The sequence below is a fragment of the Priapulus caudatus genome, unplaced genomic scaffold (assembly GCF_000485595.1).
Source record: "Priapulus caudatus unplaced genomic scaffold, Priapulus_caudatus-5.0.1 Scaffold1021, whole genome shotgun sequence".
Taxonomy (NCBI): Eukaryota; Metazoa; Priapulida; class Priapulimorpha; order Priapulimorphida; family Priapulidae; genus Priapulus; species Priapulus caudatus.
This window is the reverse complement of record NW_014578082.1, coordinates 44,480-61,076: the sequence shown is the minus strand read 5'-3', so window position 1 is coordinate 61,076 and position 16,597 is coordinate 44,480. Positions and strand designations below refer to the sequence as shown.

General features: G+C 47.2%; 1 protein-coding gene across 1 annotated transcript in view; it reads left to right on the top strand.

Annotated features, from left to right (window-relative positions):
• Positions 1 to 16,597, top strand: part of LOC106815007 (SCO-spondin-like) — a 48,695-nt gene that overhangs the window by 14,394 nt on the left and 17,704 nt on the right. The window contains exons 11-25 of the mRNA XM_014819416.1: positions 407 to 592; positions 957 to 1,121; positions 2,121 to 2,305; positions 3,351 to 3,366; positions 5,164 to 5,328; positions 6,397 to 6,561; positions 7,074 to 7,238; positions 8,525 to 8,689; positions 9,505 to 9,669; positions 10,470 to 10,634; positions 10,994 to 11,158; positions 12,245 to 12,316; positions 12,564 to 12,722; positions 13,099 to 13,263; positions 15,912 to 16,172. Of these exons, the coding sequence (XP_014674902.1) occupies positions 407 to 592; positions 957 to 1,121; positions 2,121 to 2,305; positions 3,351 to 3,366; positions 5,164 to 5,328; positions 6,397 to 6,561; positions 7,074 to 7,238; positions 8,525 to 8,689; positions 9,505 to 9,669; positions 10,470 to 10,634; positions 10,994 to 11,158; positions 12,245 to 12,316; positions 12,564 to 12,722; positions 13,099 to 13,263; positions 15,912 to 16,172 (2,364 nt within the window). The remainder of the gene's footprint in view (positions 1 to 406; positions 593 to 956; positions 1,122 to 2,120; positions 2,306 to 3,350; positions 3,367 to 5,163; positions 5,329 to 6,396; positions 6,562 to 7,073; positions 7,239 to 8,524; positions 8,690 to 9,504; positions 9,670 to 10,469; positions 10,635 to 10,993; positions 11,159 to 12,244; positions 12,317 to 12,563; positions 12,723 to 13,098; positions 13,264 to 15,911; positions 16,173 to 16,597) is intronic.

Sequence of the window (16,597 nt, the reverse complement as noted above, 5' to 3'; positions counted from 1 at the left end):
ACTACGATGTTCGTGTTAGCGGTCTATGAGAAGAAGTCAATGTTAAAACTAATGTTAAGACTAACTTAGTTTCTGACTCGTCGTGACTGATTCTATTCCTGTCAACGGGCCCCAGTATTTTATCCACGCCACCCGCAATCAAATCTAATCAAAATCGAAATAAAATATCAAAAAATAAAATATCAAAAAATAAAATATCAAATCAAAGGCTAAACTGACGAGCAAGCTCTCACCCACGTTAGGAGAAGTGGCAAGCGTTATAGCCTTATAGGGGGGACGGGTCACCCTCATGCATACCCTCCCCCTCTTCGTGCTTTCTGTTAATACTCGCACGTACCCTCGACGTGCTCCGCTCCCCGTCTCCTGCTTTCCGCTAAGACCCAGCTTGACGTTACACAAGACGCAGGCAACGAGGCGTGGCTGCTGGAATTCAGCTCGTGGGCGCCGTGGACGGCGTGTAACACGAGCTGCGGCGGCGGCTCTCAGGTGCGCAGCCGAGCCTGCAGCATCCCCTTCGCGATGCGAAATACTACACGCAACTGCACGGGCCTGTTCGTCGAGCAGCGCGCCTGCAACGACGAGTACTGCCCAGGTAACCATAGCGACGCGTCCCCATTCTCAATCCGTTTACCCTCTAAGAACCCCGCGTCGCATGAGCGAAACCTGACCCCCGTTCTCTTTATATTTCCAATGAGCGAGAGTTAACTCGAAAAAACTTCAAGAGACATTAAGTACCCGTTCGCTTTATATCCTCGATAATTTACATGTAAAATTCTCGCAGTCGTCGTTAATCAAAGTCTACTTCGCGCTACAATCGCCCGCTAGCAAGCGATTCCAGACAATAATACTCCCCATCCGCCGCTGCAACACACACCATTATATCCCCCGCATGTCTGGATTACCCTCTTACCGGCTTCCATTTTCCCCCCGCTTCGATTGCTCGTACGCATGCGCAGTGGACGGCAGCTGGGTGACGTGGAATCCGTGGCAGGCGTGTAACAGGACGTGTGGCGGCGGCCGGCGGCTGCGCACGCGCCTCTGCTACGCTCCCATGTACAACGGCGCTGACTGCGTGGGCGACAACACCGATTCGGAGTCGTGCAACGAGCACGCGTGTCCAGGTACCCACCAGATCTCCACCTTCTCGTAAACGTCGCTTGACCTCTCTTCAATGGCAGTTGATATTAATTGTAGGGGGTTAGATTTCCGTATATAGTTTTCATTATATAGCTCCCATATTTTTCTTATATAGTTTCTGTACTTCGAGGTAATCTTTTACGACACGATTGCGTGCGTATAATTGCTCTCTCGCCTTTACTATTTCCCTTCCCTCCTTCCTTCCTTCCTTCCTTCCTTCCTTCCTTCCTTCCTTCCTTCCTTCTTCCTTCTTTCTTTCTTTTCTTTCTTTCTTCTTTCTTCTTTCTTTATTTTCTTTTTTCTTTTTTTTCTTTCTTTTCCTTCTTCCTTCTTTCCTCCTTCCTTCCTTCCTTCTTTCCTCTCTTCCCTCCTCCCTTCCCTTCCCCGAAGTTACTATTTCCCTTCCCTCGCGCCACTGCCTGTATTATCGTCAACCGTACGATCATATGCGTTTGTGATGGTTATTACATGGCGCACCCGTGTTCTCCTGTTATCCCCATGCCTTGTTTGCACTCTACCCCAATGCTTCTGCAGTATCGCATTCACTTTCCCACATTTCCATCAACTTCCGCTGCATTCTCAGGAAATCCCTGCATTAATGCCTTCATCTTTATAATCCTCATTTCTCCCTCGATACCTTTTACTACTACGCTTTTTACTTGACCGATCTACATTATTGCTTCTCTTCTTCCCTCCCTTTCTCTGTCTCTCTTTCTCTCCCTCTCTCTCCCTCGCTCTCTTTCCCCCTCTCTCTTTCTCTCTCTCTCCTCTCTCTTTCTCTCTCTCTCTCTATTTCCTCTCTCTCTCTTTCTCTCTCTCTCTCTCTCTCTCTCTCTCCCTCTCTCTCTCTCGCTCTCTTTCTCCCTCTTTCTCTCTCTCCTCTCTCTTTCTCTCTTTCTCTCTCTCTCTCTCTCTCTCGCTCGCATCCTTCTGGCCTCATCTCCTCTCTGCGACGCTGTGACCGGCGCGCCGTCTGCCGGCAGATGCGGGCACGTGGAGAGAGTGGGAGTCGTGGTCACCGTGTACGGTCAGCTGCGGACGCGGTCACAGACACAGGAGTCGAGGCTGCAACGGCGCCGGCGACGGCATCCAGTGTCCGGGAGAGACGTACGAGTCGCAGCCGTGCCGCAAGAGAGCGTGTCCGCAGCCGCCGCCGCTAGGAACCGCTGTGCGCCGCTAGGTACCGCTATGTATGCGCAGCGTCAAGCGCTCGTCTGCGGGGACGCGTTGAGACGCTCGCCGTTGTTTGAGAAATTTGCACGGTTCCTTCTACTAGTAGGACGGTTTCCTTCCGCTGCAGAGGAAACCGGTTTCCTCCGAGTGCAAGGGTTCCTCTTTAAAGCGCTCGGCGTATCTGTTTATCGCTTCTTTTCGCTGGTTTCGATTCGCGAGACTATACGTATATGTATATATATATATCGCATTCTGCTCTAACCTGTCTCTTTTTATTGAAGTTGATCTTATCTCGTTGATAACACTAATATGTTTTCTTATCAACAAACTCTATGCGTCTTTCATGTGCCTCTCGTTCTATATTCATATAACGTTACCTGTGACTGTCTACATATAAAGTATGACCAGCGGTATCGCTGCGTTTGCCGTCTATCTATTTTCGTTGTACGTGTTTTGTCCGTGGATTAATTGTGTGCACGTGCTGTTTTCTTGAAGGTCACCAGTGAAGGTCAACTGATGCGCGAAAGGGACTCACGGGCGCATCAGTTGCTGGAAACGCGAGCGACAATCTATGGCGTAAAAATAGCAAACGAAGCGACATCTAGCGCGCGAAATAAGACGTATAACTAGCGAAGCGACGTCTAGCGAGCGACGTGTTACGTGTAGAGTGCGCAGTGACATCTATCGAGCGAAATAATGATATAATGATTGGTCGCCATCGCGCACTTATCAAAATACTTTATGCCTTCTACGCTCGCCACCAAGCACGAAATTGGCTTAATGCATGCGCTTATTCCTCATTAAAACTCGATATGTGGCAGGTATTTGCCTCATCCATGTTTATCTACATCGCCCAGGTGTGACTAGTTCACACCGTATGGTGGGATGCTGGAGCCGTTCTTCTACCATAACCCTTAAATTCGCTCTCATGCTTAATGCTATATATATATATATATATACCGGCTTTGCTGCGGTGTCTTATGTGTCGCAAACCCTTACGGAGTTTCGCATTTGCCCCCTTTTCGTACAAATGTTTGCAGAGTAGAATAAGACCCGGTGAGTTATACCCACACACCTATAGCACGTCGCCCACCGAGCAGCACAACTGTGATCTAAGCCCGAGTAACTGCTAAGTGGTTACCTATATATTCACATAAATAGTTTATCACGTAAATTTTATTAGAGAGGCACATTTGACGTGGATGGACGCCATCCGAAATATTCACCGGCGCTATAAAATGGCTAGGTCCCGTGTGAGCTAAGAATCCCAATATAAAAGTCTTTATCCTAAAGTAATGTAAAAGTAAAAGTAAAGTAAAGTTAAGTAAGTAAAGTAAAAGCTTAAAGTAATGGCTGAAAACGAAATATATAACTCCGAAGGAATAGGAAGAATTATAGATGGCTCAAAATGTAAAGTTCGTGTTAATTTAATTTTTGACCAGACACAAAAGTTATGTGATTGTATCTGTACATACTGGAGTTTCTTGGATAGAGTTGAGGAGTACGATATAGTAATTGACCATGAAATATTAACGGCAACATCTACCCTAGTTTTACAGTTGATGCTCTACTCATAACCGATTTTAGAACACGTTTACAGATATTTAAAAGCCTAAGAAATAACGTGACCTATTCACTTTAACAGCTTATGTTTTACATTCTATTCTGCACTTCATCAGCATCAGCACATGTTTATCTATTGTGATTTTACACTAGCATATTTATTGGAAATCGAATTCGGAAAGAAATTTTACCATCTAATCAGCATTATCGGGATTTGAAACATGGCCCGCGGTAATTCGCTACTGCCAATCCTGACTTTATCAAGTTCAGAAATGGACATATTGATCCCCAGGTTTATTCCAAAATGTTCACAGTTAATTAATAACCGCTCATGATAAACGAAAATTGTAATAAACAAATAATTTGGCAACTCAAAATGCTTGTACTTATACCTTTATATTTAGGGAAATGAATTTTCAACGTTTGTCGCGAACGAACGTTTAACGAACGAATTGTTTAAGGCGATGTTTGATTTGAATTTAATCCACCTTACGATATACCTTTACGTAGTTGTCTGCCCTTTGAATATAATAGGAAACGTTATAACTCATTATTTAAGTAGTAGATATAACAACAAGAAACTAAATAAAATACATCTGGTACCACTGAAATTATGGCCATTGTACATCGCAGAACATCACAAACCATACTTACCACCGTAATAAATATAATCCGCTTCCGAATTAATAAAACAACAACACGAACATTATGCTACACATATACCCACGCGGTAAGCATCCGGAACCGCATAGATTCCATACTATGATAGTACTGATGTTGATTTCTATGTAACGGCAATATTAAGAGGAAGACCAGTGAAATCGTTGGCAACAGAAGAGGTACGGTTTTTTCTATCTACTTTAATATTACTCGGCTTTGTGAATATGAATCTGAATTTTTATTGGCTAATTTTTCGCTTGTATATTCCGAAGGCAATCCTTAAACATAATAATATATCATGTGATTTTGGATACATAATATATTGTCTTGCCTCGTATCGTGGTACGCTACTACACGACTTGTGAGTTTTATTAGAACTAGTTCCTACAGGGTCAATAAAGATGGCATCGTTGATGAGTGATACGTTTGGCTAAGATCGCAGTTGCCTCATGTTGCTGCACGTGGTATTTGCGAGCTTAGCAAATGTGACGACATTTACATTCAATATCCTGCCCGATATCAGATTCCACAGTCTATTGGATGCTGCGTAGCGAAAGAAATCCTTGATGAATCGCACTGACACGACATCTTTGATAATTCGCACTGACACCTTCCCGTTTGCTTCTACAGAAGATGGTTACTGGCTCGCCTGGCAACCGTGGACACCGTGTAGTGTCAGCTGCGGCTGGGGAAACCACACACGCAGCCGCCATTGCGTCGGTCCCTACCACGGTGGCGACCCCTGTAATGGTACGGAGGACGATGGGCGCTCCTGCCACGAGCGCGAATGCCCCGGTACGTGTATGATATGCGGATCTCTTCTCATATCACGATCTGTGTAACAGCTGAATGCTTGTGTACTCATATATATATACTGTTGGCTATTAGCGGGAAATGCGCTGACGATTGAGAGATGCGTGCGACCGCGTGAGCAGTGGGAATGCTGCATGGCACGCTGTGACGGGAGGTGTCGCTATCTTACCTAGCTTGTTAAATAGTGTTAATATACGTTAATTATGCGGTAATTACTATGGCGTCACTTGCTCTTCTAATGTCGTTGCTTCTGGACCATAAGAGTAGTCTAATCTTCTTGAATGGGGTCATTGCGCGTGGCGTGATGAGAATATCAGAGGGAAGATACATCACGTGGATTTTATTTTTGTTTTATCGATCATATTATCTTTGTAAATGCTATAGAATATGTTATGAAAATTAAATAGTACTTTACCAAGGGTACCATGCTTGTCTTTACAACAGAGGCAGCAAATTTAATGGTTGTAACTTTAAACACAAGTTTAACCTTTTTATCTCTCAAATTCGTAGTGAAGAAATTTGTTTATCGCGGATTTGTAAAGACATGCGTTCGGATATTTCGTAAAAAAAATCCTTGCTCTTGCCTGTAGTTTGCAATGGTTACGGATCAGCGTGCTTTGCCGTGCGGTACTGAGCTATGCCGTGCGGTACTGGGCGGTGCTGTGCTGTGCTGTGCTGTGCTATGTTCAGCTTTGCAGTGAAAACGGGTAGTAGACACCATGTAATCGTGTGTCTGTGTGTCACTGTGTGTGTGTATTAGGGGAAGGTGTACGGACTGCATGTGTCCATGTGTCCGCACGTCCATGTGTCTTCTGTCCTAAGACTACTACAGCGCGAACGTGTGCACGTTCGTGCTTCGCCAAATTCTCTGTTAATATCAGGCTCGACCACCTTGCCATTCCGTCTACGCCTTTAACACTAGGTGGCGATCGAATCGCTGTGCGTGCGATGGACATTGCGTACCTCCAGCAGCCTTCTAAGTGTGCGATGCGTACCTCACACATTTTTCTAAGCGTGCGATGCGTATCTCATGCAGCTTTCCAATTATAGTCGACGGGTTCTGGCAAGAGTGGTCCGACTGGGTCTCATGCAACGTCACCTGTGGCGGCGGCCAGCAGACGAGAGTGCGAGAGTGCCAGGCGCCGCTACACGATGGCATAGACTGTGGCGGCGACGCCGAACAAGAGCGCAGCTGTAACGACCAGCCATGTCCAAGTAGGTGACGCCACCTATATGTATATATAATATATGTGCGTATATGTATTACCTATGTTACTTCCATTAATCCATCGTAATCTCGGACTACTGAAACATGGGCATAGACCCATGATTTGTGGTGATAGCATGAAGAGTAGCGAAGATATCAAATAAACTCGATTTATCGTAAATGGGGACGCCATTTTGTCAATGTAACCGCCATATTGTACACGGAGATAGTGGCTCCTATTAAAAACTGAACGCTACGGCAATGAGTAGCACGTGGAGAAATGTCAGCTTCGCCAGCTGACCATGTATGATCTCTATGGTTTAGTCAATACCACGATGCAACGATGCAATGACAAAATTGGTTAACCATATGACATACCACCATACGATACACCACCACCACCACACCACCACACTACCACACGATAAATCTTTACATAGTTTGCTGCTGCAGATAGCATACGTGTAATACGTTTAAACGCTTTATAACTACAATTAGAATTACTGTTCAATTGTTACAGTCGACGGCGAGTTAGAAGAATGGTCGGACTGGAGCGAGTGTACTGTCACCTGCGGCGGAGGAATACAAAATAGATCCAGGTCGTGCGTCGGCCCATTCTATGGCGGCCTCGAATGCCTTGCCGCTCTATCAGAAACGCAAAAATGTAGAGAGAATTATTGTCCAAGTAAGCCGCAGCGCAGGTGTAGTGATGGCCTCTCGTGGATCCCTTTGCTGTCACTGTGAACGTAATCTAACATTTTCTAAGTAGTTTTAATCCTAAATGAGATCACGTGTGAGAGATGCGAATCGGTATAGGCCGCAACGGTTGCTGATAGGTCGTCATCAAACAATCTCTCTTTACCCTTTTTTCATAGATCAGATCTCGTTATAATCATCCACTTATCGTTTCTCTGCTGCTATACGTGATTTCAATCGTCGTCATCTCACCTTTAACACGCACTTTTCCGTGCTTAGTTGTGTATACACGCGTGGATAAGGACAACTCTTCCGAAACCACGCTGAAATCCTTATATGTTCCACCAGACAAGCACACGGTATATTTTGTTTCTACGATTATTGTAGGCGTTCGCACATGTGATTCCACCGCCAGGCGTCACTCTATGGCATTGAGACAGAGCTGACCGTGCAGCTACTTTGTGGAGCGAGCACCCGTGTGTCAGGCTTTACTGCCTATCGACACAAGGCAATTCTCTACTCCGTGTTCTTCGTCCCGCAAAATATACGTGTATGCTGTGCGTGATCTAGTATTAAATCATTCTAACGCTGCTGTCTTTGTGTGTCTGATATAACACTACTCGCCTTGTATAAATAACACTTCTAATCTATCCATTTGCCGTGAGCGATTCGTGTGTAGAGTGTGCAGTTGACCTGTAAGTGCGTTGTGTGCACGCGTGCGTGTGTGGGTGCGCGCGGCGCGCGTGACTGCGTATAGTGGAAATAAGTTGTATACTAATTTACGCTGGTTGGCGCACGCGCGAATGGTTCGCATAATCAGAGACCTTCTAACAGAGACCTCTCAATTTCTTTTTCGTCTAATAAAACACGATTTCTCTTTTGGGTGGAGGGAGGGCTAAAAGGTAGTAATTCCATTACCGCAGTCGAGTTAAATGTTGCCATGGCTACGTTATCGCCGGCTCTGGGCTACTCACTCTCGTCCAAGACACGACCATATTTACATACTTCTCACAGTTCAACTCCAGCGAACCTAATGGTTTAATGCGTATCCGTATTTCCAAAATGGCCGCCATCGGGAGGTCTATATTATGTTACGGTCTCTTTTCGTAACCTCACCGCGTGCGCCGCTGGTCGTTTAACCGCGATGACGTCATAATCCTTACGTCATCAACGTGACGTCATCCGTAAAATGTGTCGACGGCCACACGGGCGCTAGCGGAGCAACCCTTGACCTTTGACCGTTGACGCAGACGTCGTTGACTCGCCACGTTTCAGTCGACGGCGTGTGGCGCGAGTGGAGCGAGTGGACCGAATGCGTGGTAACCTGCGGAGGGTCGGTGCAGAGTCGGCAGCGCGGCTGCACCGGTCCGTACTACGGCGGTGCCGACTGCGATGGAGAGACGCTAGAAGAGCAAGTGTGCAACACGAACCCGTGCCCAGGTGAGAATTCCCCCCGCGCGTCTCTTCCCGCTGTGTCCTTCTCCGTCTTCTTCTCCCTCGTCTGCTTCCCTGGTTTCTACTTCGTCTCCTCCTCTTCCGTCTCCCTTCTCCCACCGTTTCTTCTCACCGTCTTCTACTCGTCTCCTTCTCCATCTTCTCCCCAGTTTCATTTCCCGGATTCTACCCCCTCTCCAAACCCCGTCACCCACCGTGTCCCACTGTATCCTTCCCTCGCCTCCTCCCCGTCTCCTCCTCCCGTCTCCTCCTCCGTCTCCTCCTCCGTCTCCTCCTCCGTCTCCTCCTCCCGTGTCCTCTGCCGTGTCCTCTCCGTCTCCTCCTCCGTCTCCTCCTCCCGTCTCCTCCTCCGTCTCTTCCTCTGCCTCCTCCTCCGTCCCCTCCTCCCGTGTCCTCTGTCGTCTCCTTCTCCGTCTCCTCCTCTCGTGTCCTCTGCCGTCTTCTCTCCGTCTCCTCCTCCCGTGTCCTCTGCCGTCTTCTCTCCGTCTCCTCCTCCCGTGTCCTTCTTCCGTGTCCTCTGCCGTCTTCTCTCCGTCTCCTCCTCCCGTGTCCTCTGCCGTCTCCTCCTCCGTCTCCTCCTCCCGTGTCCTCTGCCGTCTCCTTCTCCGTCTCTTCCTCCCGTGTCCTTTGCCGTCTCCTCCTCCGTCTTCTCGCCCGCTAGAAGGATTTCCTTCTACTGTTAGAAATATTCTTAGGCTCTAGAAAATTTTATGCTGTGTACACTTTCCACGTTTCTCGCGAAAAGATACACGCAATGCTGTCATGATACGTAATGGGTATTAATTTTCCTTTTTTTGCAGTCAATGGAGAGTGGCAGGAATGGGGCGAGTGGACGGAGTGTACGTTAACGTGTGGAAGCGGATCCCAGGACCGGGAGCGAGAGTGCACGAAGGCTCTACACGGAGGCTTCAACTGCTCGGGCAATGCCACGAACAGCCGGATATGCAACACACAATTCTGTCCAAGTACGAACTTTTTATAACCACCGTGCCATGGGGTCGAATACTGTACAACACGAGATGTATTACTCCATATGTGGATAATTATAGATTTTTTAAGGTTGAAGAAAAGTATCCGCGCAACATTTAGATGGTATGCGTGTTGCTCTCTATATGTCTTGGTGAAAGGGTTTCTTTTATATCTCGATAATAATTCATAAAAGTAGAGAAAATCCTTGCTCATTTTCTTGTCCAAATACGGACCTTTTAAACAGACATGAGTGAAAAGACATTTTAAAAAGTTCGCTCGAACAAACTTTTTAAAATATTTTTTACTCATGTCTTTTCAAGAGAAGAGCACCGCATCAAACGACCATGTCATCAGGCATTGTTTCACGACGGCTAAACATTGTTCGCCCACTACATTTTTCATGTCGCAATTTTATGACGTATATATGTCGTGTGATGCAGTGCTGCACAGTAGAAACTTTTTTAGTATATGTCGTTTTCTGGCACGAGTTTCACCTCTCTGTGTGCAATTTTGACAAACATTTTCGCAACGAAAGAAAGACTAAGTTCTATTTTTTGACGCGTAGACAGTTATCTATGAGCGGGGAAATGCAGTGAATACTTTCAGATTGCTAAGCGAAATGCTGTGTTTGGCAGCTCACAGCTTTAGAAAAATATGGAAAGGCACTAAGAATACATTATACGAGAATACGAGGAGCCTTATATATTAAAGTGGGCATGTGAAATGACTCGCCAGACAAGCAGTCAGCGGGTTTTATATTACCTACCGAACTTTAAATCTCGTTTCTCGTTTTCAGTTGACGGCGTTTGGCGGCAGTGGAGCGATTGGAGCGAGTGCAACGTCACCTGTGGAGGAGGACAGTCCTACAAGAACCGCTCCTGTAGCGGGCCTTACTACTCGGGGCTTGACTGCCAGGGTCCCAGCACGGAGCACAAGTCGTGCAATGAACACCACTGCCCAGGTGAGGAAGCATCGGCGAGAATCATGCGTCGTGTTTTTCGCGATGTTTAATCTGACCACGGAGGGCGCCACCGGCCCCCGATCGCTGTCGCAGGGCTTTTGTTAAACACAGGCATTGTTAGTGTAGCAATCTTACCAGCCGAGTTTCTCCACGGTCGTTTTCTTTGACGACTGTCGCAGAAACACCACTCCGTGTCAACTACTAAAGTACTACTAAAGTCAACTACTGTCCACTCAAGTACTAATTTCCATGCGCGCGCGTATTTTTCTGATTGCGCGTTCTTTCGTTATGGTTTTTTAAGCTTCGCCCGCGTGTTAGCAACGTATCGCGCAAGATGCGCTCTTGTTTCTGTTTTTCAGTTGACGGTGTCTTTACGCCGTGGACGGACTGGTCGGAATGTTCGGTCACGTGCGGCGGCGGCTGGCAGAACCACTCGCGAGAGTGCGTGGGCACGATGTACGGTGGTCGGCCGTGTCCGGGCAACTCCAGCGAGGAGCGGTTGTGTAATGAAAATCTTTGCCCAAGTATGACCCGGCTGGCGATGCAGCCGCCCTCGGCCAAGATCTACCTTCCACAGCACTCTGCACGATCTGCTCTCTCTCTCTCTCTCTGTCTCTCTCTTGCTCTCTTTCGCTGTCTCTGTCGATCTCTCCTGATCTTATTTGTCGTACGTGTGTGTTTTTTGGAGAGTAGCGCGAGTGTCTCTCTCTCGCGCGCCGCGCTCGTTCTACGGCGTTTTTGTGTTAGAGAAACATGGGACCGCGAGCGATGCCCGCAGTGCGGCTTTTGAGGGGAGACGTTGTTCGCCCTCCTCGCGAAAATTTTGCAAAGTTTTGACGTGCACCCCACCCGCTGCCAGCGCCGCCACGGGTCGAAGCGACTGCGCGTGCGCCGCGCGCTGGCAACCGGCCGGAGCATCGTCAAAATTTTGGTCAAAAATTTTCACCAGGAGGCCACGATGCGCCCCGACGGGGGATTCAACCCTCGCAGCCTCGGTAAGGACAACGTGCATTGTTTTGCCGCTTATATTTTGTGTAGAATTTTGGTCCTATGATGATTACGGTGCGCGTGTCGTCTTAGCGGAGATACGCATATATATATATATATGTATATATATGTATATGTATATATATATATATATATATATATATTATTATAAGTAGAGAGGTGTGGTGATTTAGTAGCGCAGAAGTAAGCGATAGCTAAGAAGCAGGGTCAGCTGACGGGGACTTCCGTGTCGCTTAATGTTAGTCAATTGCAGCTGTTGTTCTGTTCGTTACAATGCAGTTCCGAGCAGAAAGGTAAGTCTGCTGTTGACTTGCAGGCGTTTGGTGTGGCGTGTTCCGATCCGGTTTTTAAATCGGATAAGTTAGTTTATTTTAATTCGGTGAAGCTAAGCACGATGCAGAAGTGCCACGTCCCCCCATAGACTTCATAAGAAAGTGTAGTAGCAGTCGCTGCCATTTATCTCTCTTCTCTGATTAGGTAAACATTACTTTTGTCTGAGATACAGAGATGCTTCAGTATAAACAGCTAGTGATTCTCAGAGTCGATGCTCATGTTTATTACATAAGTGATTTGTCTGACTGCATTGCACTGTGCCCTTGTAGCCATGTGTGGAATGGATTTGGCCTTACAGGGCCTGTCCACAGACCAAATCGGTAGAAAAGCCCGCATGGAACGTACATATGGCAGAGCTGGCATCTCCATTATGTATCCATGAAGAGGAATGCGTGCGTCTTGGCAACGGTGGCATTGTCTTTTCGTGAGTCTTCGAATGCAACGAGCTTTTCCTTAGCTGATGGTCTTGGTTGTACGAGTGCCGATTTCCATGTTGGCTGCCAGAGGGCGCTGTTTGATAACACATGACCATTGCCCGCCGGTGCATTCACCCGTCGACATTCAGAATTGATTTTCAATGCTTTGAAGTGAAGAGTTCCTGGACGCAGTGGAGTGACTGGAGCGATTGCAGCTCCACATGTGGCAGCAGTGCCAAGCAGAGCCGTCGGCGCGAGTGTATCGTAAGGGAGACGACGTGCGTTGGTTCTGATGGCGAAGCACGTCTCTGCAGTCTTCATCCATGTCCCGGTAAACGTGAAATGCATGTAGAAGGAGAACCTCTTCTTCTCACATGCATCTCCGTGTGACACTCACGCGCGAATTGATCGCGGCAATCAGAGGGCGTTTGTTTCGATCGAACATTGACCGTTTATCAACGCGCATGCGCGAATAACGAAAGAGCAGCAGTAGTTTTGCCGTCATTAGTAGATTCGAATTTTGAATGTAATTTGTTGTAATTAATTGAATGTTTTATAATAGCCGACGAATATTTTCAGGGCCGCAAAAAAGTGATTATTGTTTCTATTTTTGATTGGCGATTCGACGGCTTCATCGCCAAGGGGGAGCCGACAATCAATATCAGTCAGTGATTTCTCTATTAACTCTTCCTGCATGTTCCCAACAGAAGACGGTCAGTGGAGTGACTGGTCGAAGTGGAGCGAATGCAGCGCCACCTGCGGTAGTGCGTCGCACACGAGGTACAGGGTATGTGAGGGTCGGGCGCACGGCGGACTGGACTGCGCAGGCGCGGCGACGGAGCGGGCGTCGTGCGACAGTGTCGCCTGTAGCGGTGAGGCTAGCCGTTTGTTTTCTCTTCATCGCTGGTCGCCTCCCACACCGCTTACGCGCCCTCTAGTGACTGCTGTTTGCGCACGCTGGCTCTATCTAGTAGTCGACGCACGAAACGTACAGGAGGCGCGAGGTTCTGTTGGACTGGTCTTGCTGGCTCGGGTGTCACAGGAAAAACATGGTGTCGGAGAAGTCGTTGAACACCTGAAGCTTCCAGGTCACGTGTCGCGATGATGTCGGTCTCGCTGATGTTGTTATGTGACTTTCGGTTGGATTGTTTGTTGCCGACGTTGCTTCTGCACGTGCACCGAAAGGACGACTGTCGCCAGGATGGGATGCCGCTGTTTCAGATGATAAGCTGCTCTTCTAGGCAAGACAACCGACTGTTGGGGCCATTGACTTCGCTGTTCTATCTTCCTTTCACAGCATTGATCAAATGTCGGTTCATTCTCCGGTAGATTGTAGGTTAGCTAATTTACAGTAGACGAAGACGACGAGCGGTGTTAGTGTATCTTGCATTGCAGATGACGGTTGTCCTTTTATTATAACGAAATTCTCCTGAAAAGGACGCAGACCTCATCCAACACTGGTCAAAAGTCGAAACTCGAAAAACGAAGTTTAAACGAATCCATCTGGGGCTGATTTTTATTGTCATGTCTGAAGTAGCAACCGTCGATGACTCGTGCGTTTTCGAAAGATAAAAAGAAAAAAACTGCAGTTCCTATTCAGACTCGCGACCGCTTACGATATATATATACGATTCGTAGGCGACCCGACATCAAGCTGTGGCGGCGGTTAACCTGCGTGGCTATTTGCTGTTCGTACTTGCGCCCACATAGATACACGTTGCATAATATAACTACTACCGCCCCCGAGGTTGCTTTTGCATTTTACACGCGTGGTTTTCCTTTCGCTTCAACTGCACCGCGTCTCACGAGGAAGCGTTGCGGCCAACTTTGTCGTCGGTCCAATAACAAAATTACTTCGTCGACAGACGGAAAATTAATAGTCGGCAAATGAAGAATCAGAAGCTGCTGTCATACCAAACAGGCGCTGCTCCTGCATATATATATATATATATATCTATATCTATATATATGTCATGTCATGTCATGTCATGTCATATATGTCATAAATATATATATATATGTCGCGTCTAGTGCTACACTCTCGTATTAGCTTAAGTCTTAGATGTCGCTTGCTGGGCTTCGTGCGGGTCCTTGATAGTCTACCTCCCAGCTCGGTGGATGCCGCGAGCTATCTCGCTACTGTGGCGACGCCTGGCGCTTCCTCTGCGAGTGCAAAAACTTTGCGTGAGTTTTGCAGTATACACACGCACGGCAAGAGCACACACTACATGCTGCTACCACTACTGCACAGAGGCATTGCTAAACATGCTGCTCTGTGGTTATGGCTCACACAAATTGTAGACGGTTAATATAGATAGCTGTTGAGCGTTTACCTGCCCTGTTCTCGTCGCATTTGACAGCTAGGTAGGCCTACAGCTGTGGCTCTTAGCGATGGCTTCCGATGAGCCTTTGCTATGCTGTTGCCTGTGCATTCGGGTTAATTCGCCACAGAATTTACACGAGAGGCATCGTTACTTACTACAGCGTAACCGTTCTCTGTCTTGGAACCACCCATTACCACCACCATTCATTACCACCAACGCGAAAACGTACAGTACAGCAGACTGCATCGTTCGTTCTCTCTTGCGATATCGCGATAGCCTACAGAGAGCAGGATCGAATTGCTTTGGCAAGATCTCTGAGCGAGACTATATAGTAGCTGATCGGAATGTCCGGCATTCTCTGTAGCGAGTGCTCGCGAAGCGTTGTGCACATTGCTAAACTCAGGCAAGCGCGTTCGTGTGCTGTGCAGTGCCGGTGTTCATTCGTTTTACTCGACAGCCACGGGAGAACTCGACGATTGGTGGCGATGACTTGGTCTTTAATTGCTACTAATATAATTCATGCGCCGGTAGTGATATTACGTATTTTTGTCGCTTTTTGTATTTTATAGCTTTAATCGCCACATCGTGGCATCGCCCTCAGCCTGCTGCCTGCGTCTATGTCTTCCTAGACTGTTCGGATCGGTGACGTAACGCCGGCCATTTTGAGCACGGAGTAGTCAATCGCTTGCAGTGCCTCTGTGCAGTGGAAAGTCATGCGTTCGCACGTTTTATCCCCGCGTTAATACCTCGAGCATTCGTTCTAGCACGAGTTGAGAGCCGGCCACACGCTGTCGCTCTCAGACGAACGCGTACGCGCGCAATGTTGAGGATTGCTTTGTCTTGTTAGTTGATTTCGCGGTCCGGAGGGGTTACCTACTCCCTCCGCGTGCAAAATGAATGCACGTGTTGAATGCACGATCGTTTCAGAAAGATTGCAAACCGACTAGAGAGACAGAGCAGTTTGAAACATCGACTCAGAAAAAATATGTATTTGGCGACTGCTAAAAATGCAGTCCTAAGTGCATACGTGTAGGTATATGTAACTATATAGGTGCGTAGATGCTTTCCGGATAGAAGGCACGCTGTCTTGTAAGGTTAGAGTTTACGTGATGCAAGAGCTAGATCCCCTTTCACGATGACTCGATAACTGCAATCATATTACCATCTTTTCGTGGCCCATTATGGTTGCCTCTAAGAACTGGAATCGTATGGAAGTTTTAAGGAATCATTAGAAGCAATGTTCAGCGTAGAGTCTTGTTCGGCTGCTGAGATATTGTACTTTGTTGTCCAAGTCGATGGTTTCTGGCATCCCTGGAGCGAGTGGACAGAGTGCACGGTGTCTTGCAATGGTGGCAAGCAGGCTCGGTTTAGAGAGTGCGTAGAGGAACAATATGGCGGCGTGCCATGTCGCGGTGAGACCACCGAGAATCGACCGTGCGGAAATGACAAATGTCCAGGTAAGCTATACCTGTGGTGATCGCGCGTTTCGAGATGTCGACGTCACCATGTCGGCGCGTTTTAATGTCGCGTCCGTTCGTAGCTGCGACAATTTTATTTTTTATTTTTTATTAATATTTATTGCATGTAATTAAAATACACATATTTGTACTGATGACATAGATGATGATATAGACATGAAATCTGATAGATGCAATAGTGTTGAGCGGTTATAATAATAAGTGTTAAAACAGCAGGACTAGACAGACAGTTAAGGGTGACATGAATGGACATGGGTAGCATAATAGGGCTCTGTGGTCTTTTGAGTTTTCTATTCTAAATCCAAAGTTACACCTGTACCTGGAAAACACCCATACACACGCCGGACACACACACATACACACACTCACACACACACACATACACACACACACACACACACACA